We start from the raw sequence: 21,990 nt of genomic DNA on the forward strand, positions 1-21,990 counted from the left end.
TCCTTAAGACTTTGTGCTCTTCCATCTCCCTCATAACATGCATGCAGAATGACAATGGGCCTCATTTTTGCAGGCGTTAAAAACCAACCCGCAAAGGGACCAGGGTGCTAATTACGGTACCGCAATTTGCGGCACCGTAATTAGTGCCTTCCCCATTCCCATAGAGCCCTATGGGGCAAAAATGGGAATGGGGAAGGGCAATGGGGGAAAGGGGAATTACCGCCCCCCAACCTTGGAATAGGGCGGTAATTCCCCTTTCCACCAAGGCGGTGCCGGTATTTTACCGGCATGGACCCTCCACCTACCGTGTAATGAGGCCCAATGTGTCTTTACACCAATCCAAAAGCCCAGAAAATTGGTTTTGCCAGCTTTCAGACAAAACTGAAAAGATATAGGATTTTCGGAAATTAGACACACCGCTAAACTAGCTCAGTGAAAGCTGTTGTAGCAAGTGGCTGAATGTGTATTGCTGTGAGCATAGCAAATACGGTTCACGGTTTAAACGATAAATCCGTGTTTGTTATTTTACATATCTTGCTATGCAAGTTGAATGGCAATATGTACGTTGTATATATTGCGTTCAAAATATTTTTCATATCTATTGGTGGAAAACTGTTTGGCTTTCAATTATATTTTTCCACATGTCTGTTTTCCTTCAAAATATTTTTCATATCTATTGGTAAATATTTTTCATGTCTATTGGTGGAAAACTTGTTTGGCTTTCAATTATATTTTTCCACATGTCTGTTGAAGTTCAATGGAAGTAGATGTACTACGAATGTATTCGTTGCATTACTGTTGTGTCACGCGCTATTGTTACTACTTAAAAATGGCCACCCTTTAGGACGAGGGGGCAGCGTCCCTTTTCTTTTTCCATGGCCAATGCCTAGCGTTGCTCGGGGAGGGGTGCTCTGCCTCTGAATGTAGTCAATCAGTGGACGTTCGCAGTGAGGGAGGAAGGCGGCACTGTTTCATAAGCACACGTGCGTACGAGCACTCTAGCGGCATGGAGTTTGAAGAGCTGGGTATCGGGGAGGAGTGCGGGGTATTCGGTTGCATCGCCGCCGGGGAGTGGCCCACACAGTTGGACGTGCCCCATGTCATCGCCCTGGGGCTGGTGGGGCTGCAACACAGGTAATGTGGGGACATCAGAGGGACCTGTCCCTGACTTGCGCGGCTTCTTCTCAAGACACTTAGGTGCTCGTGTGTCATGCACAGCTTCAGAGGCATGCCCACCTTTAGATGCCGCTAGTGTTTTCGTACTTTTACAACAGAAATAGAAATTTTTTTTTTCTTTTGGTTGTATTGGCAGCACGAGGGTTGTTTTTCCGAATAAGACAATTAAACCAAAGTTGGGGAAATACCAACCGGCTATGCAAAGTTAGTGTTTTTGTATTATAGGAAAACATGTCTTCTTATTAAGGATAGGTAACGTTGATTGCCTTCCGAACAAGCCAGTGTCATGATGTCTGCGTTAGTGTTTCTATAATGTTGAATTGAGTTTATGCCGATCGAAGGTTTATTCACCTGCACCATTACCCGTTTTTGGAGGGCAAGAGTGGGGAGTAGAGACACACAAAGGAAGCTCTTTCCAAATGCTGTTCTACTGCATCGGGGTCCTTTCACTCCCCAACAACAACCAGTCATGGGTCCACTAAGAGCCGTTCTCATTTTCAGAGCTTTGCTGCTAATTGAAATAACCGTCCAGTTCCAGCCTGTTATTTAATGATATTGACTTGCATGTCCCTCCTTAGACCAGTTTTGGTCGGTCGAAGGTATTGAAGACCTCCGGGCAATTATGTAACAAGGGCAAAACAAACAGTGATTCAGGGAGGGAGCGGGGCTAGCGGACAAGTAAAGTGGCTGGTAAAAACACAGGACTAAATAGCACTATGATTTAGAGCGATGACTTGAAAAATACACAAATACATTAAGAAAGCAAGCTGACGATACAGTTGAACATAAAGTGTATTCTAATTTCGTTTTCCCTGTCCAAGCCTACAATTACCAACATGCAGTTTAATGTAGCCCTAAAAAAATAAAATGCTTCTGGGCAGGGCTTTAAGTGGGGTAAGAAATCGAGGGTGTTGGGGGGGGCTCATTTGGGGGCGTGGCTTGTGGGAGGGGCGTGGCCTGAAAACTGTTTAGAAAAGATGGCTTGCATAGTACACACACCATAGTAAGGTACGCACACAAATATATAACATTTATATATATTTGTGTGCATACCCTACGGTTTGCCTAGTTTTCAGGTCATCTTTTTTAAACATTTCGGGTTTATAAAAGATGGCTTTGAAAGTACACAATTCAAGCCGTCAAAGCTTTGACTACGGACAAAATTGTCCGTCGGCAAAGCTTTATAAAAGATGGCTTGAAATGTGTACTTTCAAAGCCATCTTTTATAAACCTCGAAATATGTTGAGGAATCCCCAGGTTCGCCGAGGGTTAAAGACGCCTCAGCGACCTGGGGAAACAAAGGGACAGTAACTGCCTCTGGTGACCTCTCTCGCGAGGGGTCACACCAGGTGCAGTTACTGTGGCTGACGGAAGTGGCAGCCAGGCACAGCGTTGCTGTGGTTGGCTGCCACTTCTGTCAGATCGCCTGACTTAATGGCAGGCGCATTATCCCGTCGCGGCTGCAGCTGCGACGGGATAATGCATCCTGCCAATGTTGCGGGCGGTTGGACGGGGCCCCGGCTCGGCACCACTTTTTGGAGACTGCCGGGGCCTGGCCCCGGCAGGCCCCGGCCCACTTTAAGCACTGCTTCTGGGGCTATAAAGAAAAACAGTGGAAGAAAATGCTGATGCTTTTATTCTTGTCAGGCATCATGTATCTTTATGCATACTTCCCATTTTTTAATCGCCCACGATTATAGGAAAGGGATTGACGGGCATTGCAATAAAGGTAGTAGCAGTCCCTGGCAAATACTTATACATTTTTATGTACTGACCTTCACTATACAGACCTTCGAGGATTTTGTAGCATGAAATGGCAAATTTTGCTGCACAAACCTTTTATTGCGGCATTTTTGTGGGACATTCTGTATTATCTGGAGGGTGTTAGATTGCCACATTGTAGGAAAGAGGCATAATGCAAGGCTAAAAGAGAGTCAGGGTGTTATTATGTATCTTTTGTATTAATTCAATAGGAAGAATCCCAGATGCCTCTGGCTTGGCAGAACAGTTTTTCAATTTTGCCGCAAATAGATTTGCACTTCAGCCAAACAACCCAAAATGTACATTTCACCACCAACCCACCCCCTCCCCTAGTTAACTGCTTGGTCGCTGCCGCTACCCCTCCAACCCTGCGGTGTTAAATCAGTCCCTCTAACGCAGGACGAATCCGATGCTGCAGGGTCCCTTTTTAGTTTCTTTTTTTTTTTTTCTTTCCAGTCCCCCTTCACCAATTTTGAGAAAGTGGGGGACACCCCTGCAACCCCCATGGCCGATATACTGAACATAAGGAGCGGGTGACACCCCCGCAACCCCTGTTCCACATGTTCGGTATTTATAAAAATCGATCGAATGGTACTGGCGTATCATTCGATCGGTTTTTGGCAGTCAAAATGGGTAGTACCTTGAGTAGAAGCGCTCTCCTGACAGTATTCCGCAAGCTCCCAGAGCGTCCACTGTAAAACGCGACCCAAAAAACGCATTTCTACCCTGTTTGAGGAACAGAAATGCAATCGACATAGCAGCGGTTCATATACCTTAAAAAAAATTCATGACCGGGTCAAGAAAGAACATGGGGGTCATTAGGAGTTTGCCGGTCCAGGCACAATGGTACCGGTAAACTTGCCGCTACCGTTGTTTCCGGGCTGGCAAACTACGAGTTCTGCGAGCGGGTGCCTTTCAGCCCACCAGGTCTGACCTGCCGGGCGGAACGGTACCCGCTCGCAGACCTTGACGGATGCACCAACACTGTTGCACACAGTGCCAGTGCATCCGTCCTCCCCATTCCCATCGACTCGATAGGAATGGGGATTTTCTTTTTTCCAAGCATCTGCCCGAGGGACTGCCAGAAAATAAGTTACTCCAACACCAGCCGTGGCGTTATTATCGGCACGGCTACCGCCGGACTTGTAATGAAATCTTCTGGAAAAATCTCTCTACAAAAGCAACCTACTGAAAATCGCAGCTAAATACAAGGCAGAAATATTACAAACCAAATGTGAGATATACACTGACAGGGTCAACAAAGCTAGTTCTAGTACCAAAGAACTCTTTGTTATACTAAGAGAAATGGAAGCCCCAATCCCCTCTGTGGACACCTGCACCAAGGATAAAACCTGGTGCACTAATATCCAAAATGCTCTGTCCAACAATATCGCCCTCCTCCAAAATAAAAATGCGAACCTTCCAAAAGTAGGCACCCATCGTAGTGCCTCAGATCACACTCCGAAACCCACCCAGCATTTAACATTTGCCCAGGTAGAAAAGATGGATCTATGTGATCACTGTGCGGCCCACAACGGCAACGCCGAAAATGCCGTACCTGGAGACTAACAATCTTCTAGGGATGCGGCAGTCTGGTTTCAGACCACTTCACGGCACAGAAACGGCCTTGATTGATTTGAAGAACCAAATCGATGAATTTATAGGAAACTTGCCCTCTTACTACTATTAGACCTATCAGCCGCTTTTGATTTGGTGGATCATAAAGTGCTGTGCAAACACCTATCCACTTCGGCTCACTTCTCCCAGGAAGCCACAGCTTGGATCCAATCATTTCTGAATAACCGCTCTATGAGAGTGTTTTCACCTTCGGCCTCTACAGACCCCATACCAATAACATGCGGAGTATCCTGTGTATCTCCCACGCAGCACAATGTCTTCACTAAACCACTGTTTGATGACTTTGCCCATCTGGGTGTCACCTAAACTAACTATGCAGATGACACCCTGCTCCTCATACCACTTAAGGAGACTACGATACTGACCTGGCCTTGGTGAACAAAATCTACTCAATCATTCAGGCCTGGATGGCTGCACATGGCCTGTGCCTGAATGATAAGACATAGGTCCTGCTCCTGGGAGCACAGGCTAACCTCAACAAACTTTGCAACAAATATATTTCCTTCAACAGCAATGGTATCGACATCAAAGTGGCTAAGGAGTTAAAAACCATAGGTTTTTACCTAGACCCATCTCTCAATTTATGCAAGCAAGTTAATGCCACTATCTCAGCCGCATCTTGTACCTGTAAGCTGATTCAGGCTTGCACACCTTTCCTATCCACAGAGTTGCATCACTTTAGCGAGAGCTTTAATTCTCTAAAAACTTAATTTATTGCAATGCCCTTTAGCTAGGTGTTAGCAAACGCATCGTCCACAAGCTTGAAATACTGCTAAATAATTAACTTAGAACAGCCTAAGTATTCCCAGGAGACAACATATCTCGGAGATGAGGTGACAGAACAAATGGCTCTCAATGTCAGAATTCAGTTCAAAACTGTCCCTCGCCCACAAATGCCTAAACAATTCTGCCACCCAATATGTAATTGAAAAAAATGGTAAAAAAATCTGCAGCACGCCTCACGAGGACGGCTAACTCCTTCTAACAGTCCCCAGATTTAATCTGAAAAAAGCAGGGGCTAACAGCTTTCCTGTAATGTCTGCTCAGTTATGGAACGCCCTCCCTAATGAGCTGAGAGCAGACCAGTAATTTTTCAGTTTTAGGAAACATGCCAAAATGTGGCTTACTAAGGACTCGTAATGATCTCTAGGACAAAATGACGTTTACTTCTGTTTTGTAAACATGCTTGTTTGATTCACATTATGTATTACTGTATGTTCGTTCCTGTATTAATGTGATCATTGACGGTTACTTCCTGTATGCAACATGTAAATAGTAACTTACCTGTAATGCGGCCTGATACCTCCGGGTTCGGCGCGTAATGTAAATAAACAAACACAACTGCTGACATTGCCAGTACTTTTTTTTTTTTTGTACACAGGACTTCAACACAGATCTGAAGTCATTGCTTAAATTAAGTGGCTGAAGTGTAATATATATTTTCAAGGAAAAAACATTAGTTGCAGGGACGTTAAGGTGAGAACAACTAATCCCCTGAAATTTAGCTAAAGCACCATAACCTTTTCTATAGCTGTGGTCACAGATCTACAGATACCCTTGGCTTTGTAGTAATATTATGTCCTCCTGCCCTCTCCCATTCACCCCCACAGTGCATGCTGTTTCTGTGACGCAGTTTGCTTTCAAATGTCAGCTATTCGCAGCTATTCTGTCCATAGCTGAGGCTACAGAAAGGCCCTGTGTTGCAAACCCAGTCCCTACACCCCCCTCCAACTCCGAAATTTCACTTGGTGTCCTCTTACCCCCAACCCTAGACTGAAGGCATTTGCATGTTTTTGAACTGCAAATGGAATTTTTCCTTTGTTTAATTTTTCTATAGCCGCTGCCATCTCTCTCATTGAACAAAAACAAAGATACTATGATGGCTGTTTCATTTATAAACACCCAGCTTCAAAGCAATTTATCCGCAATATATCGGTCTATTTTGGAGAAGTGAGAACTCCCTTCTCCATAAAATATTTTATTAAACTACTGGATGGAATAACCACAAAAAGGCCTCAAGTCACAACTTCGTGTCCAAGTTGTTACGGACTTGGTCCAATTTCGTCCAGCGGTTTTGGCTGTGCGGTCTGGCAAAAATGTTACTTTTTGTATGTGGGAAAATTAATGGGAATTAGTCTGCAACTTTTTGTTTTTTCGTAGCTTTTTAAAATTTTTAACAAGTCTTATCTGGGAGAGGGGGGCACCACATGTCAATAATTGACTTCAACATGTCTGCCAAATCTGTGGCACGAGTCAAGTTATTAGCAATTCATTTTTTCGAGGTAAATGTAGAGTGGTAGGAGGCGCTGCAGCATGGCTACAAGATGGCCGCTGCCTGAAAAGATCCGTCTACCAACTCTATCCTCCAGAATCCTTCCTTTTTATGGAACCCATACAGGCAACAAATGAGTACAGGCGGCGGAGACAGCCGAGCATTCAATACTTTGAATTTGGGAGGAGATCGGATCCTTGGTGCGACGCGGCTCCTTTGGTCTTGCTGGCTGGCCTCCGCACCCGCTGCACTGCTTAAAATTGGGCAGGTCGACTGAAGCGTGAGACCGGCACCCTGGCTGTTCCTCAACTTGCAGAGGGACCAGGTTGAGGGTCCCCCCTGTCGAGCTCCCCATCAGCCACCATTGAGCAAGTGTGTGGTGCTTGTCCCCTGGTCCGTGTGGAAACATCTGCCGCATTGCAGCCAAGGCGCTCTTGCCTCTCTGTTCCTGGTGCTGCCGTTGCCGCTAGTGGTTGGCGAATGCGCTGACCCCCGTCCCCCCTTCGCCGCTACGAGATCAAGCAGTGGAGCCGAACCAAATGGGGACCGTGCATGGACTCCTCTGACGCCCAGCGATCCTGCTGCCCATCCAAGAGATCCCTACTCAACGGCAAGATATGGGGGCACCAGTTGACCTGGTGTAGCAGCAACCCGGGAGTCTGAGGCCCGGGAGCTGGAGGGCCCTGGTTGCTACCCAGCGGCGGCCACCCGGAGTGCAAGGACTAAGTCCGGCAACATCTTGGTACAGTACTAGATGTCTGCATCCTTAACACTACATTCCTCTAGGCTCAGATCACCCGACAAAGGAGGAAACACTGCAGCAGCGAGGTTTGATTCCCCCTTATGAGACATTGACTTTTCTCCCCTTCTCCCTCCCTCCCGGCTGGGTGTGTAGGTGTATTATGTCCTGGAATATTCACGGTCTCGCCAACAGTAAGAAACTGTCTGGTGTTGAACCAGGCTAAGCTCCACCAGGTGAATGTACTCTGTTTACAGGAAATTCGCCTGTCTAGGGATGCAGCGCTCCCAGGGGCTGCAGGTTGGGTATTCCACGGATGGGCTCCTCCTACTCCACATACTCTAGAGGTGTAGCTATTTATATTCAAAATTGCCTATAGTTCCGGCTGCATGAAAACATTGCAGACGGTAATGCCGTTTCCCCCTTATGGCTGGAGAATGCCTGGGCCTGAAATCTCTCCTGATCAACATTTATGTTCCCAATGTCGATTTCCCCGGAATTCTTCTATGAATGTCCATCTCACTTGAATACATTTCTTGCATACGAGGTGGGGTGGGTTGGAGACTTTAATGTTGCCAGATCCTTAGTGTTGGTTATGTCCCAAACGGTCTTACCAGTGGTGGCAGTTGCATGGGAGTACATTGCAGAAGATCATAACCTGGTTGACATGTGGAGGCACCTGAAACCTGAGGTTAGGGAATATTCATATTACTCCAGCGCACACTGGATTATATCATGCTCTCAATGCCTTTACCCAGGGTGGCGCAAGCTGCTAAAATCCTACCTAGAATGCTGCCCGACCACTCTCCGGTGGTGGTGACCGACCCAGACTGTGTGCCCTGTCTACTTCGGTGGCAATCCGCTCCTGAGTGTTGGAAGATGCAGTAGATTAAATGTGACATGGAAATGAACGAGGGGTCAGAGTGAAGTGGGAGGCGTTTAAGGTCTACATACGGAGGTGCTGTATCTCTCGGGGAAAGTGGTGTCCTGAAATCCCTCTATAGAACCCTACTGAAACATGAAGGTGCCATTAGAGTTAGAGCGGGAACAAATTAAGAGCCCTGGACCCTTGATATCCAGGACTCTTTGCGAGAAGCATTTGGAACACACTGAAGTGGCGAACAGGGAAGAGAAATACTCGGGTGACCCAATACGGGCGATTATTTATGGAGAAGGGGACCGACCTAGTCACACTTAAGTGTGGGCGATACGAAAGGAGTGGAGTGTTGGGGGATGTACTGGAAGTAGATCCCAACCGGAATCCTGTGAAGGGCTCCAGAGACCTAACAAGATGTTCTGAGATTACTATGACAGGTTATGCTCTACGCAAACAAATTTCACCAGGTGAAATTGGGCACTCTTTGGATCGCGTGGCACTGGGTTGGTTGTCCCCTGCTCAAGGGGACCTTTCAAATGTTCATCCGATGAAGAAGGAATATGCAGAGTGATTGGCTCGTTACCGTGTGGAAAAGCCCCTGACATGGATGGCATATCTGTAGAATTATATTAGGAGTATCCACAACTCTTGACCCCACATTTCTGCCATATGTACGAATATTCCATATCAATGGGACCACCATCCCACCCCCATCCTCTGGAATCCACCAGAACAGCGCTGGTTACGTGTCTGGTGAAGCCGGACAAGGACACCCGACAGTGTGCCTCCTTTAGGCCCTTGTCCCTGATAAATATTGACAATAAGATTGCCAGATGGCTACTAGCGCACATGCAAGCTTTAATTCTCTCTGACCAGACGGGGTTTACCCCGGGTAGGTCCACACAAAATTATCTAAGACGAGTATTTACTTTAAAGGAATAGTGCGCTCAAAAATGTTATGGGCTTGAAAGATGGGCAATAATACAAAATATATAATAAACATTTTTTTAATGAAAGTTTCTATGTTAAATAAATGTTTAAATCCCTTTTAAAATAAAGAACTAGGAGGTCTCCATTTTGTGAAATGGACGAGCCTTCTGTGCTTGAGTTAATCTCTGCCCTTGCGACATTAATGAAGCAAAAGCCACCTGGTGGTAGATTTTATTACATCGGCGGCTTTTGCTTCATTAGTGAGACGCGGAGAGCAGAGAAGTGCTTTTATAAATAAAACATTGTATTTATAATTGCAGTGGCTTTCACTTTGAGTCTCCCGGGCTCCCCCGGCTCGGAGGAGCCCGGGAGACTCCAAACAAAAGCCTCTGCAGTCATGAATACAATTGCCGTGGTTTTCTTTCTAGGCTTCCCGGGCTCTTCCGGCCTGGGGTAGCCCGGGAAACTTAGAAAGAAAACCACAGCAATCATAAATACAAAGCAATTGTATTTATACTTGCTGTGGTTTGAATATAAAAAGAAAAAAAAAAAGCACTTACCAGGCAGCAGCCTTCCTGCCTGCATTTTCTACTCTCTGCGTCTCACTAATGAAGCAGATGCCACCGCTGTAATAGGCTTTTGCTTCATTAGTGCCGTGAGGACAGAGATTAACTCAAGCTCAGGAGGCTTGTCTATTTCACAAAATGGACGCCTCCTAGTGCTTGATTTGAAAGGGGTTTAAACATTATTTGTGTAACATTTTACATAGGAACTTTCATTAAAAAGATGTTCATATATTTTGTGTTGCCCATCTTTTAAGCCAATACAAGTTTTGAGCGCACTATTCCTTTAATGCGTAATATTGATAACAAGTTGCCCATCGCGGCAGCGGCATTAGATGCTGAAAAAGCCTTTAACTCTGTTGCATGGCCCTTTCTTTTCGAATTCTTTAGTTGCTCAGTGTCTGTGGTACGTGCAATGTATTCTCCTTCTATATACTGCTCCTCGAGCAATGGTACTAACCAACCAGACTACATCCCACTGTATTAATCATCAGGGTTGTCCTCTATCCTATTCGCCCTGGCAGTTGAGGCCCTGGCTTGTAGAATTGGGCAATTCCATGCGACTAGGGCTGTGAAAATATAAATATATGCACACATCTCCCCGATATCTCTCTGCCGACGACATGCTGTTGTACTTCAAACACCCCAAGCAGAACTTGCTGCCACTTGTTTGTGAGATCTCCCTGTTTGGAGACCACTCCGGACTAAAAATAAAGTGGTCTAATTTTGAGGTCCTGCCTCTTACTTCGGCAGTAGAACCCGGAGAGATCGGCGAGGGTTTCTGATGGTGCCCTGGCAGCATAAGTTATCTAGATATCAAGGTGTCCACATCCGCCTCTGTTATTTGAGGACAATTATATGGCAACACTGTTGCTTTGTTGAACTGTGGATCCGCCTCCCACTATCACAGGTGGCTAGACTCGCTGGCCAAGATGGTGATGGTCCTGAAGATGCTGTATATCTTCAATAACGTGCCAATAATTTCCCCCATCGTGGTTCTGGAAACAAATTTGTGGCCCTACTAACGAAGCTGGTTTGGGGCGGGAAGACAGGCTGGTGTGGCTCTCGACACCCTAGCCCTTCCTTTTGCGGAAGGTGGACTAGAATACCCAGACCTAAATGCCTACTTTCTGGCTTCGCAAATTCAATATGCCACTTTATGGTGTCACCCCTCACCTGCACTCCCCATATTCTGCTGGAGAAGGCGATGGTTTGGCCAGATGATTAAAAAGGGATTCTCTTGGGAATGAAGTAGTGACCAGAGGAGAGGTGCAGCCGGTTGATGTTGCACGATGGGCCTGTGATCAGGCTATACCAGAGGATAATGATGAAGGGAAATTCCACACAGAATATGATGTATGCAGTTCATGGGGTTGGGATAACGCACAAAGTAGTACTTATAATACACTATCGGGATGTGATACGAGATGGCAGGTTTATCACATGGGATACATTGAGGGGGGAAAAGGCCCCTGGGATTCGGTGACAATGCTACTCTATTTTCGTTTGAGGGGAAACTCTGCCTAGCATGGCCAACCTTCCCTGAAGCGCCTGCACAGTTCGCCTTGATACGCTTTGTGGTTAATCCTCCTGGAACCACTGGGATAGTGTCAGCCCTCTATAAATTAATAAAGGCAGAGGTGGGAACACGCACTACATTTAGGGAAAATGGGAGGCATCTCTGGGGAAGGCTCTCCCGGAACAACAATGGTGGAAAATATGTATGCAATCATGACAAATATCCTCAAATAATAGGTATCGCTTAATTCCTTTTAAATGTGTTCATCAGATCTCTTACACCAGCCTGACTGCATAAATACTACCCCGACAGATTGGCATAATGCCCAAGGTGTCGGACGACTCCTGTGGATTACATACATATTGTATGGTGCGTACATATACAGTCCTACTGGGAGGGGGTTCATGGGGGTAATGAAGAAAATGATACCTGCTTGCCCTCAGGTTATACCTGAAGCTTGACTTTTGGCTTGGTTGGATGTGGCTTCTAAACAAGACAGAAAGCCTCTGGGGATGGCCTCAGTGGTTGCGAGAGCGTTGTTTGCGGAGGCCTGGAAGAGACCGAGAGCCCCAACAATACAGGAGTGATTATCTGCTCTGAATTTATGTGAAAGACTGGAGACCACTTGCGCCTCCACACTTCCTAGCTGAAGAAGACACCACGGCTACTGGTCACCCCGCGCCCCCCTACGTTCATATGTACAGTGACAATACAAATTCTACTGTTGGGGATGGTTGACAAGGCCCTGATTGTCTGCTCCCTATTTTGTCCACCCATGGCGCTCTGAGGATAGCGAGCAAACAAAACGTGTACTCAAGAGAGCGACTCAACACTGTAGTAGTGCTTCCACGGATTAGTCTTGATCCCATCTTGGAGACCCCCTTGGGAAACAGCAAGGTGATGGGATCAGGGTGACTTATCATATGGGATTGTCACGTGCTGACTAGTTCATGATGATTATAGTACCGTACCAAGTTGGCGAATGGCATGGGTTGACCGGGGGGGGGGGGGCTGTGGGGCGTTGGTTGGGGGAGGTCTGTTAGGGTTTCTTTGTCTTTTTTGGTAGGCAACTAGAGTGCCTGACTTGTATTTGTAAAATTTAATAAAGAGAGATTTTAAAAAAAACTATAGGGTGGCGACTGCTGCCCTACAATATATATAAATGTTACATTATTGATGCTATGGTATAGTACTTTGTTTCCTGCAATTTATAGTTGTCCCTTCTCCCCAAATATGTCATTCCTGGCAAGGATCCATAAACTCTTAATATACCACTTTATTTTGAAAGCCATTGGTTAAGTTCTGGAATGCATAGGGATTTTATAACCGACGCTTAGTTGTTGAAACCATACTTGAAAAGGTCACATGACGACATGATTTTGGGGTAGCACATCTCTTGTTCGGCAGGGGAGTATGCAGCCATTCGCCTCCAGTCATGGCAAAACTAAAACAAAGAAGCAGTTGGTAAACTCTTATCACGAGAAGTGCGCATTCTCAGTGCTGATGTCTGTGTCTTATTTGGCAGAACATAAGTGTACCATGTTCTTTAAAAATGAATGTTTAGATTATATGTTTCAGAAAACTGTGTGAAATCTACGCTACATCCATATTAATTTTTTTTTTACTTGTCTAGTGTGATTTGGTTACAGCATCCATTAGACACTGATCCATATTCTTTGTTAAAACGTTAACGGCGCCCTTCCGGATCGAAAGTTAATGGCCTGCTTTACAAGGGTATAAACTATTAAGGTGATAAACTAATAGGCAAGTAACCTATCTCTATAGTGACAAATTAGCACATGTACCATCCCATCTCACTCCACTGAATTCCATTGCGTCAGTCACTTTCTGGTTCTCGCATTGTGCGCTAGGTAGAATATTACACCCAACCCCTGACCTCTTATTTTCAGGTATATCTTGCCTGAAGACTTTCAGGCTCTGCTAGCCGTTTACGAGAAAGAATGGAATAGAAATGTAACCTATTATTTGGAGATGCTGGAATGTAGGCTAGGCTTCTCCTTTGTTTTACCTTTCACTCAATAGTCTGCACTTTTGTACTTCTTAACACTGGTGCTTACTGGACCTTGGCTCTTCTGTTGTCTTCCTCTCCACCCCCATTTTGTTTAATTTCTTTAGTGCCATCTAAGCCACATAAACAAGGTCTTGCTGGCGGGCATGTTGGTACGTTATTAACATGGTTGTTAGTGAAATATGGCGCCTGCACATTGCTGTAGGGTGGGAGTGGGGGCTCGTAAACGGTCATGTACAGTTGAGCAGCATCTGCACTATGATCCTCCACTTACAGTTATGCGTCTAGTGTAAATTGAATCTCTTCAGAGCAAGGGGATTAGGTAGGAGGCCTTGTCTGCTAGCTGCAGGCTGCACCGTAATTTTAAATGGGGAGTGAAGCGGGTTTGGCCCTCTTCTATGAATCTGGATAAAAGGTGTTTGTGAGATCGTATTGGGCTTTGTTTGGAGTTTTTCCGTCAATGGTTTTTGAGGTGGCAGACGCTGAAAATAATGTATATTTTCCAGAGGTTTTTTGACTACATTTTCTCTTGGTTAAAAAGAAAAATCAATCTAGTCAAAACGAGGAGAGGTGTGTCATTTAAAAAAAGAAAAAATACCTGGAAGTGGGCCTTCTGGTGCTTGGGCAGATTGCATGAAGTGCTTGCTTCAGGTCGCTCAGGGTGGTGAGAGTAGAAAGGGGAAGAGGGCGTTGCTGGAAAAAGACTTTTGATCACATTTCCTTTTAGTGGTTCTGGTGGGGAGAAGTCCAGTTAACCTCCATGCCCAATTATGTTTGACTCCTTATTCCAATATATATAATAATGTGCCAAGTTTTCTGTACATGTTCAAAGGTACTTGACCTACGAGAGATTTTGAGTCTACAATGTGAAATCCAACACGGACGGTTACATTAAGTTTTACCTTAGCTGGTACAGAATTTCCATAGAAGCAGCAAAGCAACTCCCATTAGTGGGAGTGTACATCTGAGCACATATAGAGCTTTATTTTGTAAGCCATGCATGGAAGATCATCTCTCTGCTCCGTGCCCCTCCTCTAGCTACTCACTGCTTCAAAATGGGGCAGAGCAGTAATTGGAGGCATACAAGCATTACGCCACACTTTGCACATCCATTACAATGAGGCTGATCGTCTATTTGAAAGAATTGAAATCGATCACTTTGGCTCAATTTTAAATGCACTTGAAAAATACGAATGACTTTTTCCAGGTTTATTATTGAAATGGAAAACAATGTGTTTATAAAATCAAGGATCACATGCAGAAAGCGAGTGCCTTCCTTGAGGGGTCATGCTGGAAAGAGAAAACTAGGTGGGCAATTTGCTGCAATTGTACAAGTGATTCATGGAGCAGTGTTTATATTATATTTTAGAGATTTGGTATCTGGAGGTGCACAACACGTGTTTTAACGCAACACAGCGCCGCTTTCTGAGGACTCAGAAATCAATAACGTATTCCGTATAAATAAAAAGGAAAGAGAACAATAAACCCACAGTCGTTGTTTGGCTTGTGTTTATGAACTATGTCGGCATGAACTATGTCGGCAAATGTAAGTGTTTTAGCTTGGTGCAACTTTCAGATCTCGTTCGTTGGTTAAAAAAAAGATATACACTTTACAAAGTGATTTTAAGGTGAAAGATGTGAAGACAGCCAGCAGTTGAACTACAATTTACCTTTATCTAATCAATAAACCACAATGTTTCTGTACAGTAGTATTTTTATTCTTTTTTTATCCGGTATGTCTGAAATTCAGTGATTGCAACCGATCTAGATTAGTCTGTTTTTTATTCTGTAAACCTCTTCCTCGTGTGTCTGGTTCGTAATGTCTGATTATTTAATGAGTGACTGTTTTGATCCGTTAAACATTTTTGCAATCTGCCCTCCCTCAATCCCCAACAAAGTATCAAACATACTATCCTCAGTGTGCTTGGAAGTGGAGTACTGATGAATGCTCAGATACCAGACAACTCTCATAGACGCACTTGCTGCAAAACTGCAAAATAGTCCAGGATTGGATTTAGGTCAACTGGCTATTTCTAAGTACAGCCAAGCTAGGGGCGAATCTGCCTTCGGTGCTGTGGGCTCAGACCGGACGTTCTACTTTAGCTTTGCCAGCTGAGCGATGTCTCGAGGTCTATCAAGGGCGCTCGGAAACTGGGCGTCTTGTTTGATTTTCCTGTGACATTTGAGCCATAGGTCAATGCTGCCTTGCTGAATGCTCGTTTCTGTCTTGGCCTCCTTGCTTACCTCTGTTGCTGTTTTTATCCTAACCCAGGTGCTCACAAGGATCCGTTTTGTTTTTATCAGCAATGACTGTAATTGCATTATGCATACTCAGCCTCACACGACTAAACCAGTAGTGATATTAATCGTACAGGTGAAACGGGCACAACTTGAATGATACACCTCATTAGTGCCTTTAAGGTTGCATGGGCCGAGGGCAGGCTGTCCTCTTCAAGAGGGATTTGATCTAGCAAGGCAGCACCCAAAAGAACAAAAGTACTGTAGTACAACAAAAAAAAAGCAATGCCGAATCAAGATTCTATAAAAATGCAAACAAACTAAACACGAATATTCCATTCCTGTAGCAATTCATAGAGTATGCAGACCTTTGGCTAAAAGGGGCACTCTGGGACCGAAGATTTAGACGGGCAGTAGTATTTGTAAAAATGTTCAGTTAAGACATGAATTTAAAGAAGGTAAAGCATGGGGTCTTTAATGTCACTAAGGCCCTTAATCCAAGGCCTTTGTAACAGAAACACTACAGATACCTTTTAGTCTGTCTCTGGGCTCAACACCGTTGATCCAGGAGTCGGGAAGCTTTCTGAAGATGCAATCTTCGGCATCTGGTTGGCAAGCAGGTCCGCTGGTTCCAACACGGTGTGGTTCAACAAGTTGCAATGGTACGAATGAGCATGGAACAGGCAGGCAATGTCTGAGTCAGTTTAACTCTCATTCGTTTCAAGTACAGAGCCAGAGCTGTTTCTAGGTTCCTGTGAGGCGCAGTCCATGATATCGGGTTCCAGAGAGCGCATGCAGTACTGTCTCTTCCCGTAGGCAGATTCCTGGGTACCAGTGTAACAGGTGGCCTTTAAATCTGCATGTTGCCCCAAATGTCCCCTAGAGTGACTGGGGGAATGGTCTTGCTCTTTCTTGAAAGTTGTGTCTTCACCTCAGTGGCAGAAGACCTAGGAATAGTTCCAGTGGGATCCTCTTTCTGAACTCCAAAGATAAGGGTTGGGTTCACCTCCTTACACAGGCAATCTGGCACAACGGATTGGTTCCCTCTTGGCTTCTGTATGCCCCCAATCATGGATACTGTTGCAATTAAGATTGGATAAGCAGGAGCTAAAAGCAACTCCTGGGTTTTCAGCATTAACCAGTGAGCAGGTGCTACCACTGGGGAATGAGGGGCTAATACATAGCGTTCAAGAAAATGTAAGTTCAAAGCAAACCTGTAATTATTTCCATTATTTATGACCCCTTAGGCTTTAAGTGACGTTAGATGTGTCCTTTGGATTGTTCCAAATGCACACAGTTAAATAAATTCACATAGGTGTCTTTGTTTGGCATCCGTTGGTCTGGTGAGCCAAATGTAGCTCCTGGTAACAGTTCCTGTAAAGCTAGCCAAGCTTGTCTGGTCTACCAGCAGGAGCTAAATAGCTCCCCTCAATTTTGAACCCTGCCAGAGTGTCTTGACTGCAGGAAGTGGGGAGGGAGCACGGGAAATGTCAGTCTGAGAAATAACAAGATAGTGGAACCTTTCTCTTGCTGACGTTTACGTCCTGAGGCACTCTAACCCTGCTTTCACCCTGTCTGCTTTGCTTTAAAGTGACTCGGCAATTAACGAACTCCCTGGAGGGAACTGTCCATTGTACTGCCAGGGCTTGCCTTTGAGGTCAGGACATTTCCCCGGGGAAAGTGCCAAGCCTTCCGAGTGAGATTTCTGTTTCCTTAACTGGTTTGTTTTGGATAAACACCAGCCCAGACAGGGTAATCCACTAACTTCGACAATTTAATGACTCCAGCAACCAGGCTGCCAATATAATAACATTAAACGTTTTTGACCAGCATAACAGTGGCTTTCCATAGTCCACCACATCTAAAACCAGATCTATCAATTAAAATTGACACCAAGCATGTGGGAGTTAGTTAGCTATTTTTAAAACTGCCTGTTAACTTTCAAAGGGATTCCCATTTGTATTTCTAATTAATCAGTTGCAAAAGTTAGAATAGTTGAAGGGGGTCGTCCTGTCGTCTCCAACTCTCCCTAGAAGAAACATCAGTTATAGCCAAAGGCTTGTCCTTTTGTACCCATCAACCAAACCGATTCAGTTTGAATTGGATACAGAATTCAGAAGAAAGATATACTTCAAGGACAAGGAATACACCCCTCAACCACAATATTCAGGCTTAAGAGTGAAATCCACATTCAGCCCCAGTGGAAATGAAGTACCTGAATCCATAATCGTGTTTGAGAAATGCATGAAAAAGGAAATTTAAAAAGCTACAGGAAAAACCCCAACATTTGAGACATAACATGACAACAGGGGAAGGTAAAGCCCTCAAAAGCGTAGCTGAGAACAAACAATTGGTAATAAAAGCAGCAGACAAAGGCGGCAGAATCGTTATCCAAAACATCACACAATACAAAGTAATGGTAATGAACCTACTGGAAGAAGAAGGCAATTATAAGAAACTGAAAAAAGATCCTTCAGCTGAAATTAAGATCAAAATCCAAGAGGCAACACAGTTCACCATGGAACAAAACTGGATAACAGACAAAGAGGACATTTTTCTGAACACCTCACAAAAAATAAAAAATAAAACCCAGGAAGACCGTTTGTCTCTGGTTGCAGGTCAATTTTAGAACCAGTCTGTACATTTATTGATCACTTTTTAAAACCACTCAGCCAACAAACACCAACCTATCTGAGAGACACGATGGCCACAATAACTAAGTTTAAGCAGCAAAAATTCAATCAAGGTCAAGAGCTCCTTGTTACCATGGATATAGTGAGTCTCTATGCCAGCATACCACAAGATGCTGCAGTTGAATGCATAAGACATCACTTGACACACCACATGACGCAGAAGAGAGTACCCACCAATTTCATCGTGGAACTACTAGAATTAGCCTTAACCAACAACTTCTTCTCATTCAACAATATTTTTTACATCCAAACGAGTGGTACAGCAATGGGAGCAGCATTTGCTACTAGTTTGGCAGTCATTTTTATGACAAGACTACGAGCATAATCATGTCCTCAACACCTCCAACCCTTTTCAAGAGAAAAAATGTTCCTTTGGCATCGTTACATAGTTGACATCATTCTCATATGGAAAGGCGACATTGGAAGCTTGAATGATTTCTTCAACTAGATCAATCCACAAACTCAGGAAATCAAATTTACCTTGTCAAGTAGCAATGAAGAAATCAACTTTTTGGACGTATCCATTAGACTACAAAATGGCTCTCTGGTATGTACGCTTTTATACCAAAGAAACAGACAGGAACACTCTTCTGCATTACAGAAGCCATCATCCAAAAAGCCTAGGCAACAATCTTCTATACGGACAATTTTTGAGGTTGAGCAGGAATTGCACAGAAATGGATCAATATAACAAAATACCACAGTCCTACAGAACAAACTGTTAGAGGATACCCCAAAAAGCTCCTTCCCACTATAAAAAGAGCCAACAACATACCAAGAGAGAGCCTACTTATGCCTAAGACCCCCCATACTGACAGCAAGGACGTACTAGCCTTTGTATCAACATTTGGACCTAACACAACCAAACTGAAAGGCATACTTAACAAATTCTGGCCCCTCCCTCGTTCAATTGAGTTTACCAGAAGAGAGATACCTAGGATGGCCCTTAAACATTCAAGAAATCTGAAGGATATGCTCACCCATGCCAGAATTAACAAGACTCCAGATCCACCATTTGGAAGATGAGAGAAATTCAGGGACATCACCTGTGTGGAACCTGTACAGTCTGTCGCTTCACCAAGAAGATTAACTCATTTTTGATTGACAACAAGGAGTGGCAATTGAGACACTTTTCCAATTGCAAGACGATGAATGTTATTTACATTATCGAATGTCCTTGCGGCCTGCGTTATGTGGGACAAAGGAAAAGGCAAATTCACAAAAGAATAGGGGAACATAGATCACAGATCAGGTGCAGAACCCATTCGGTTCCCCTTCTTACAAATTTTGTGGAATTGCAACATGGCCCAGATGCTATGCTATGGTGGGTTGTTGATACAGTTTCTAACACCACTAACGCCTCCAATGCACTAAACCACAGGGAGGCATGGTGGATCTTTAAGCTGAAAACAATATCTAATGGACTTAATGAGACCGAATCAAGTGGTCCCTATGTCTAAAAACCCTGAATTCTCTCCACCATAGTCCATATCTTATATTACTGATATGGCCATATCATATCTCCTTGTAGATTTTGGACTTCACGTTTCTACAGGCCACAACATAACTTAGGACCTCAATTCCGCACGTCCTTTCAACCTGCTTCCCAAAAGGGCACAGCACACTTACTCAGTGTGGCAGTCCAATCGAGGCCCACACAATCTCAGGGCTCCTTTAACAGGTTAGCACCTAATGCCACGATTTTGACATGAACTTAATTCTTTTCTGGCCTTCACTCCCAGAGAACCGGACTCTCAGCTCTACAGTTTATTTAGCTTATGGATGCACCAATGTAATTATAAAGCCGTATTGCATAACCAGACTTTTAGGGTCTGAACACCATGTATACACAAAGATACCGCCCAGACTTCCCGGCATTCCAAATTCGACTTGTCCCCACCAACATGGTGCAGTAGCACCTAGGGACAGCCACAACTCCACTTAACCTTACGGCGTTGTCAGCTTCCTTGACAACGGGACGCGCTCCACCGGCGCATGCTCAGAGCGTGGACACTAGTCCCATATGCGCGTGCGCGGCATCGAACTGCAGTACAGTTCGATGTTTTCGACCGGAACTGCAACAACCGCACTGGACATAGACCCGCGCGAGACCAGAACCACTGCAGCAAAGTGAAACCTGCAGCCCAGAGGTATTCCCCCCCCCCTCCCGCCAAGTTGATGTCCGTCCATACCAATTCCTTGCACCATTACTTACCACGTACTTGGCCCTGTTTCTCGGGTTTCAGGCACCTGAACAAGACGCACACTAACAACTTTCCGATCACCAAGAAGTAAAAATCCCGGCCACAACAACAGTGAGCCCAACGTGCCTGCTCAATAAGGTACGCATTGTCTACAATTGGCATTTATTTCATGTAACGGCAGACGTAGTTTGCATTTTACATACTGTTATGCTCCCTAACCTATGTTCTTACAGCCGTGCACACATTTTCCTGCCCTCCAGCATCTATGCCACAGAACTCTTTGGCTCTTGCTACGCCCTAAGTCTAAATACGTTATGGCTACCCAATAAGGATACATCAAAAGGAACCCCGTTAAGGTCAGTCTGGATGTTGACCTGTTTTTTAGAATTTTTATGGTGTGCCACGTTTTTAGGTTTTTTTTATGTCATGTTTTGTAACACAACACTTGGCACTAATAAAGCCCTTTTGTCTTATTTTGCATCTACAGGGAGACCTACCGCAGGCCCAAAAAGGCTTCTCGTCGAAATGTGTTAGGATGTCGCACCCTCGGTGCACTTGCTGTCCTTACAACTATATACAAATTCCTGATTGATATCTAGACGTAGACCAACTGTTAGGTCATCCCCTTGCCTGGCAATGCAACTCGATTTATTTGTAGTTGCTGTATTATAATTACTTCAACTATTATATGTACTACTATGAGTCACTAGAGGTGGTGGTTTTACACAATTATCACTGCACCATATTTGTCTGTCAATGTTATAGTTGTTTTTCTTCTTTTCTTTTTTTAAATCTGTGAAAAAAATCCTGAAAGGAGATACAGAATTAAGTATATTAAAAAAAGCAAAATAATAAAATGCTGATTATGCCCAAATTAGTCTGACTATTAGTTTGATTGTGTCGAACATGACAAAGTAGTAATATGTTTACATAAACTAGAAAGTAAACCTTTTTATTTCTGACGACAGGACGACCCCCTAATGTTTCAACTATACATAGCCCATAGTCCTGACGCCTTTAGGGCTGTCCCTTTTGTTACCAGGCAAAAGTTAGAATAGCCTGGTTTCTATATATTTCAACTAGAAATTCTTTGGCGGCTCTCCACCCAAGGGAGATATGAATGTTACTTTTAACTTGTGAAGCCACATTGCTGCTGGCATGCGAGTTAGTGATATCCAGCAGCAAGCATACAGGAGGTGTTTTTTGTATGACTGCTGGTAAATTCAAATATACTCCCAATGGACTGTAGGCCCATGTTTGTTCAAACCCACGAACACCAGTTAGTACAACACAGAGCACAGTCTGAAAGTGAGACTGTTTAGCAGATCTGGCTTCCATGGCAAATCTATTT

At 44.4% G+C, this 21,990-nt stretch overlaps 1 protein-coding gene across 2 annotated transcripts in view; it reads left to right on the forward strand.

Moving 5' to 3' along the window:
• The first annotated feature begins 821 nt into the window (after positions 1-821).
• PPAT (phosphoribosyl pyrophosphate amidotransferase) overlaps positions 822-21,990 on the forward strand; it is a 444,376-nt gene continuing 423,207 nt past the window's right edge. The window contains exon 1 of one of the 2 annotated variants that reach the window (XM_069631602.1): positions 822-1,134. In XM_069631602.1, coding sequence (XP_069487703.1) covers positions 1,007-1,134 — 128 coding nt within the window. In that variant the 5' untranslated portion in view covers positions 822-1,006. The remainder of the gene's footprint in view (positions 1,135-21,990) is intronic. The other variant, XM_069631603.1, reaches the window with a different exon arrangement.

Source organism: Ambystoma mexicanum, chromosome 6q (genome assembly GCF_040938575.1).
Source record: "Ambystoma mexicanum isolate Mex_15411 chromosome 6q, UKY_AmexF1_1, whole genome shotgun sequence".
Lineage (NCBI taxonomy): Eukaryota > Metazoa > Chordata > Amphibia > Caudata > Ambystomatidae > Ambystoma > Ambystoma mexicanum.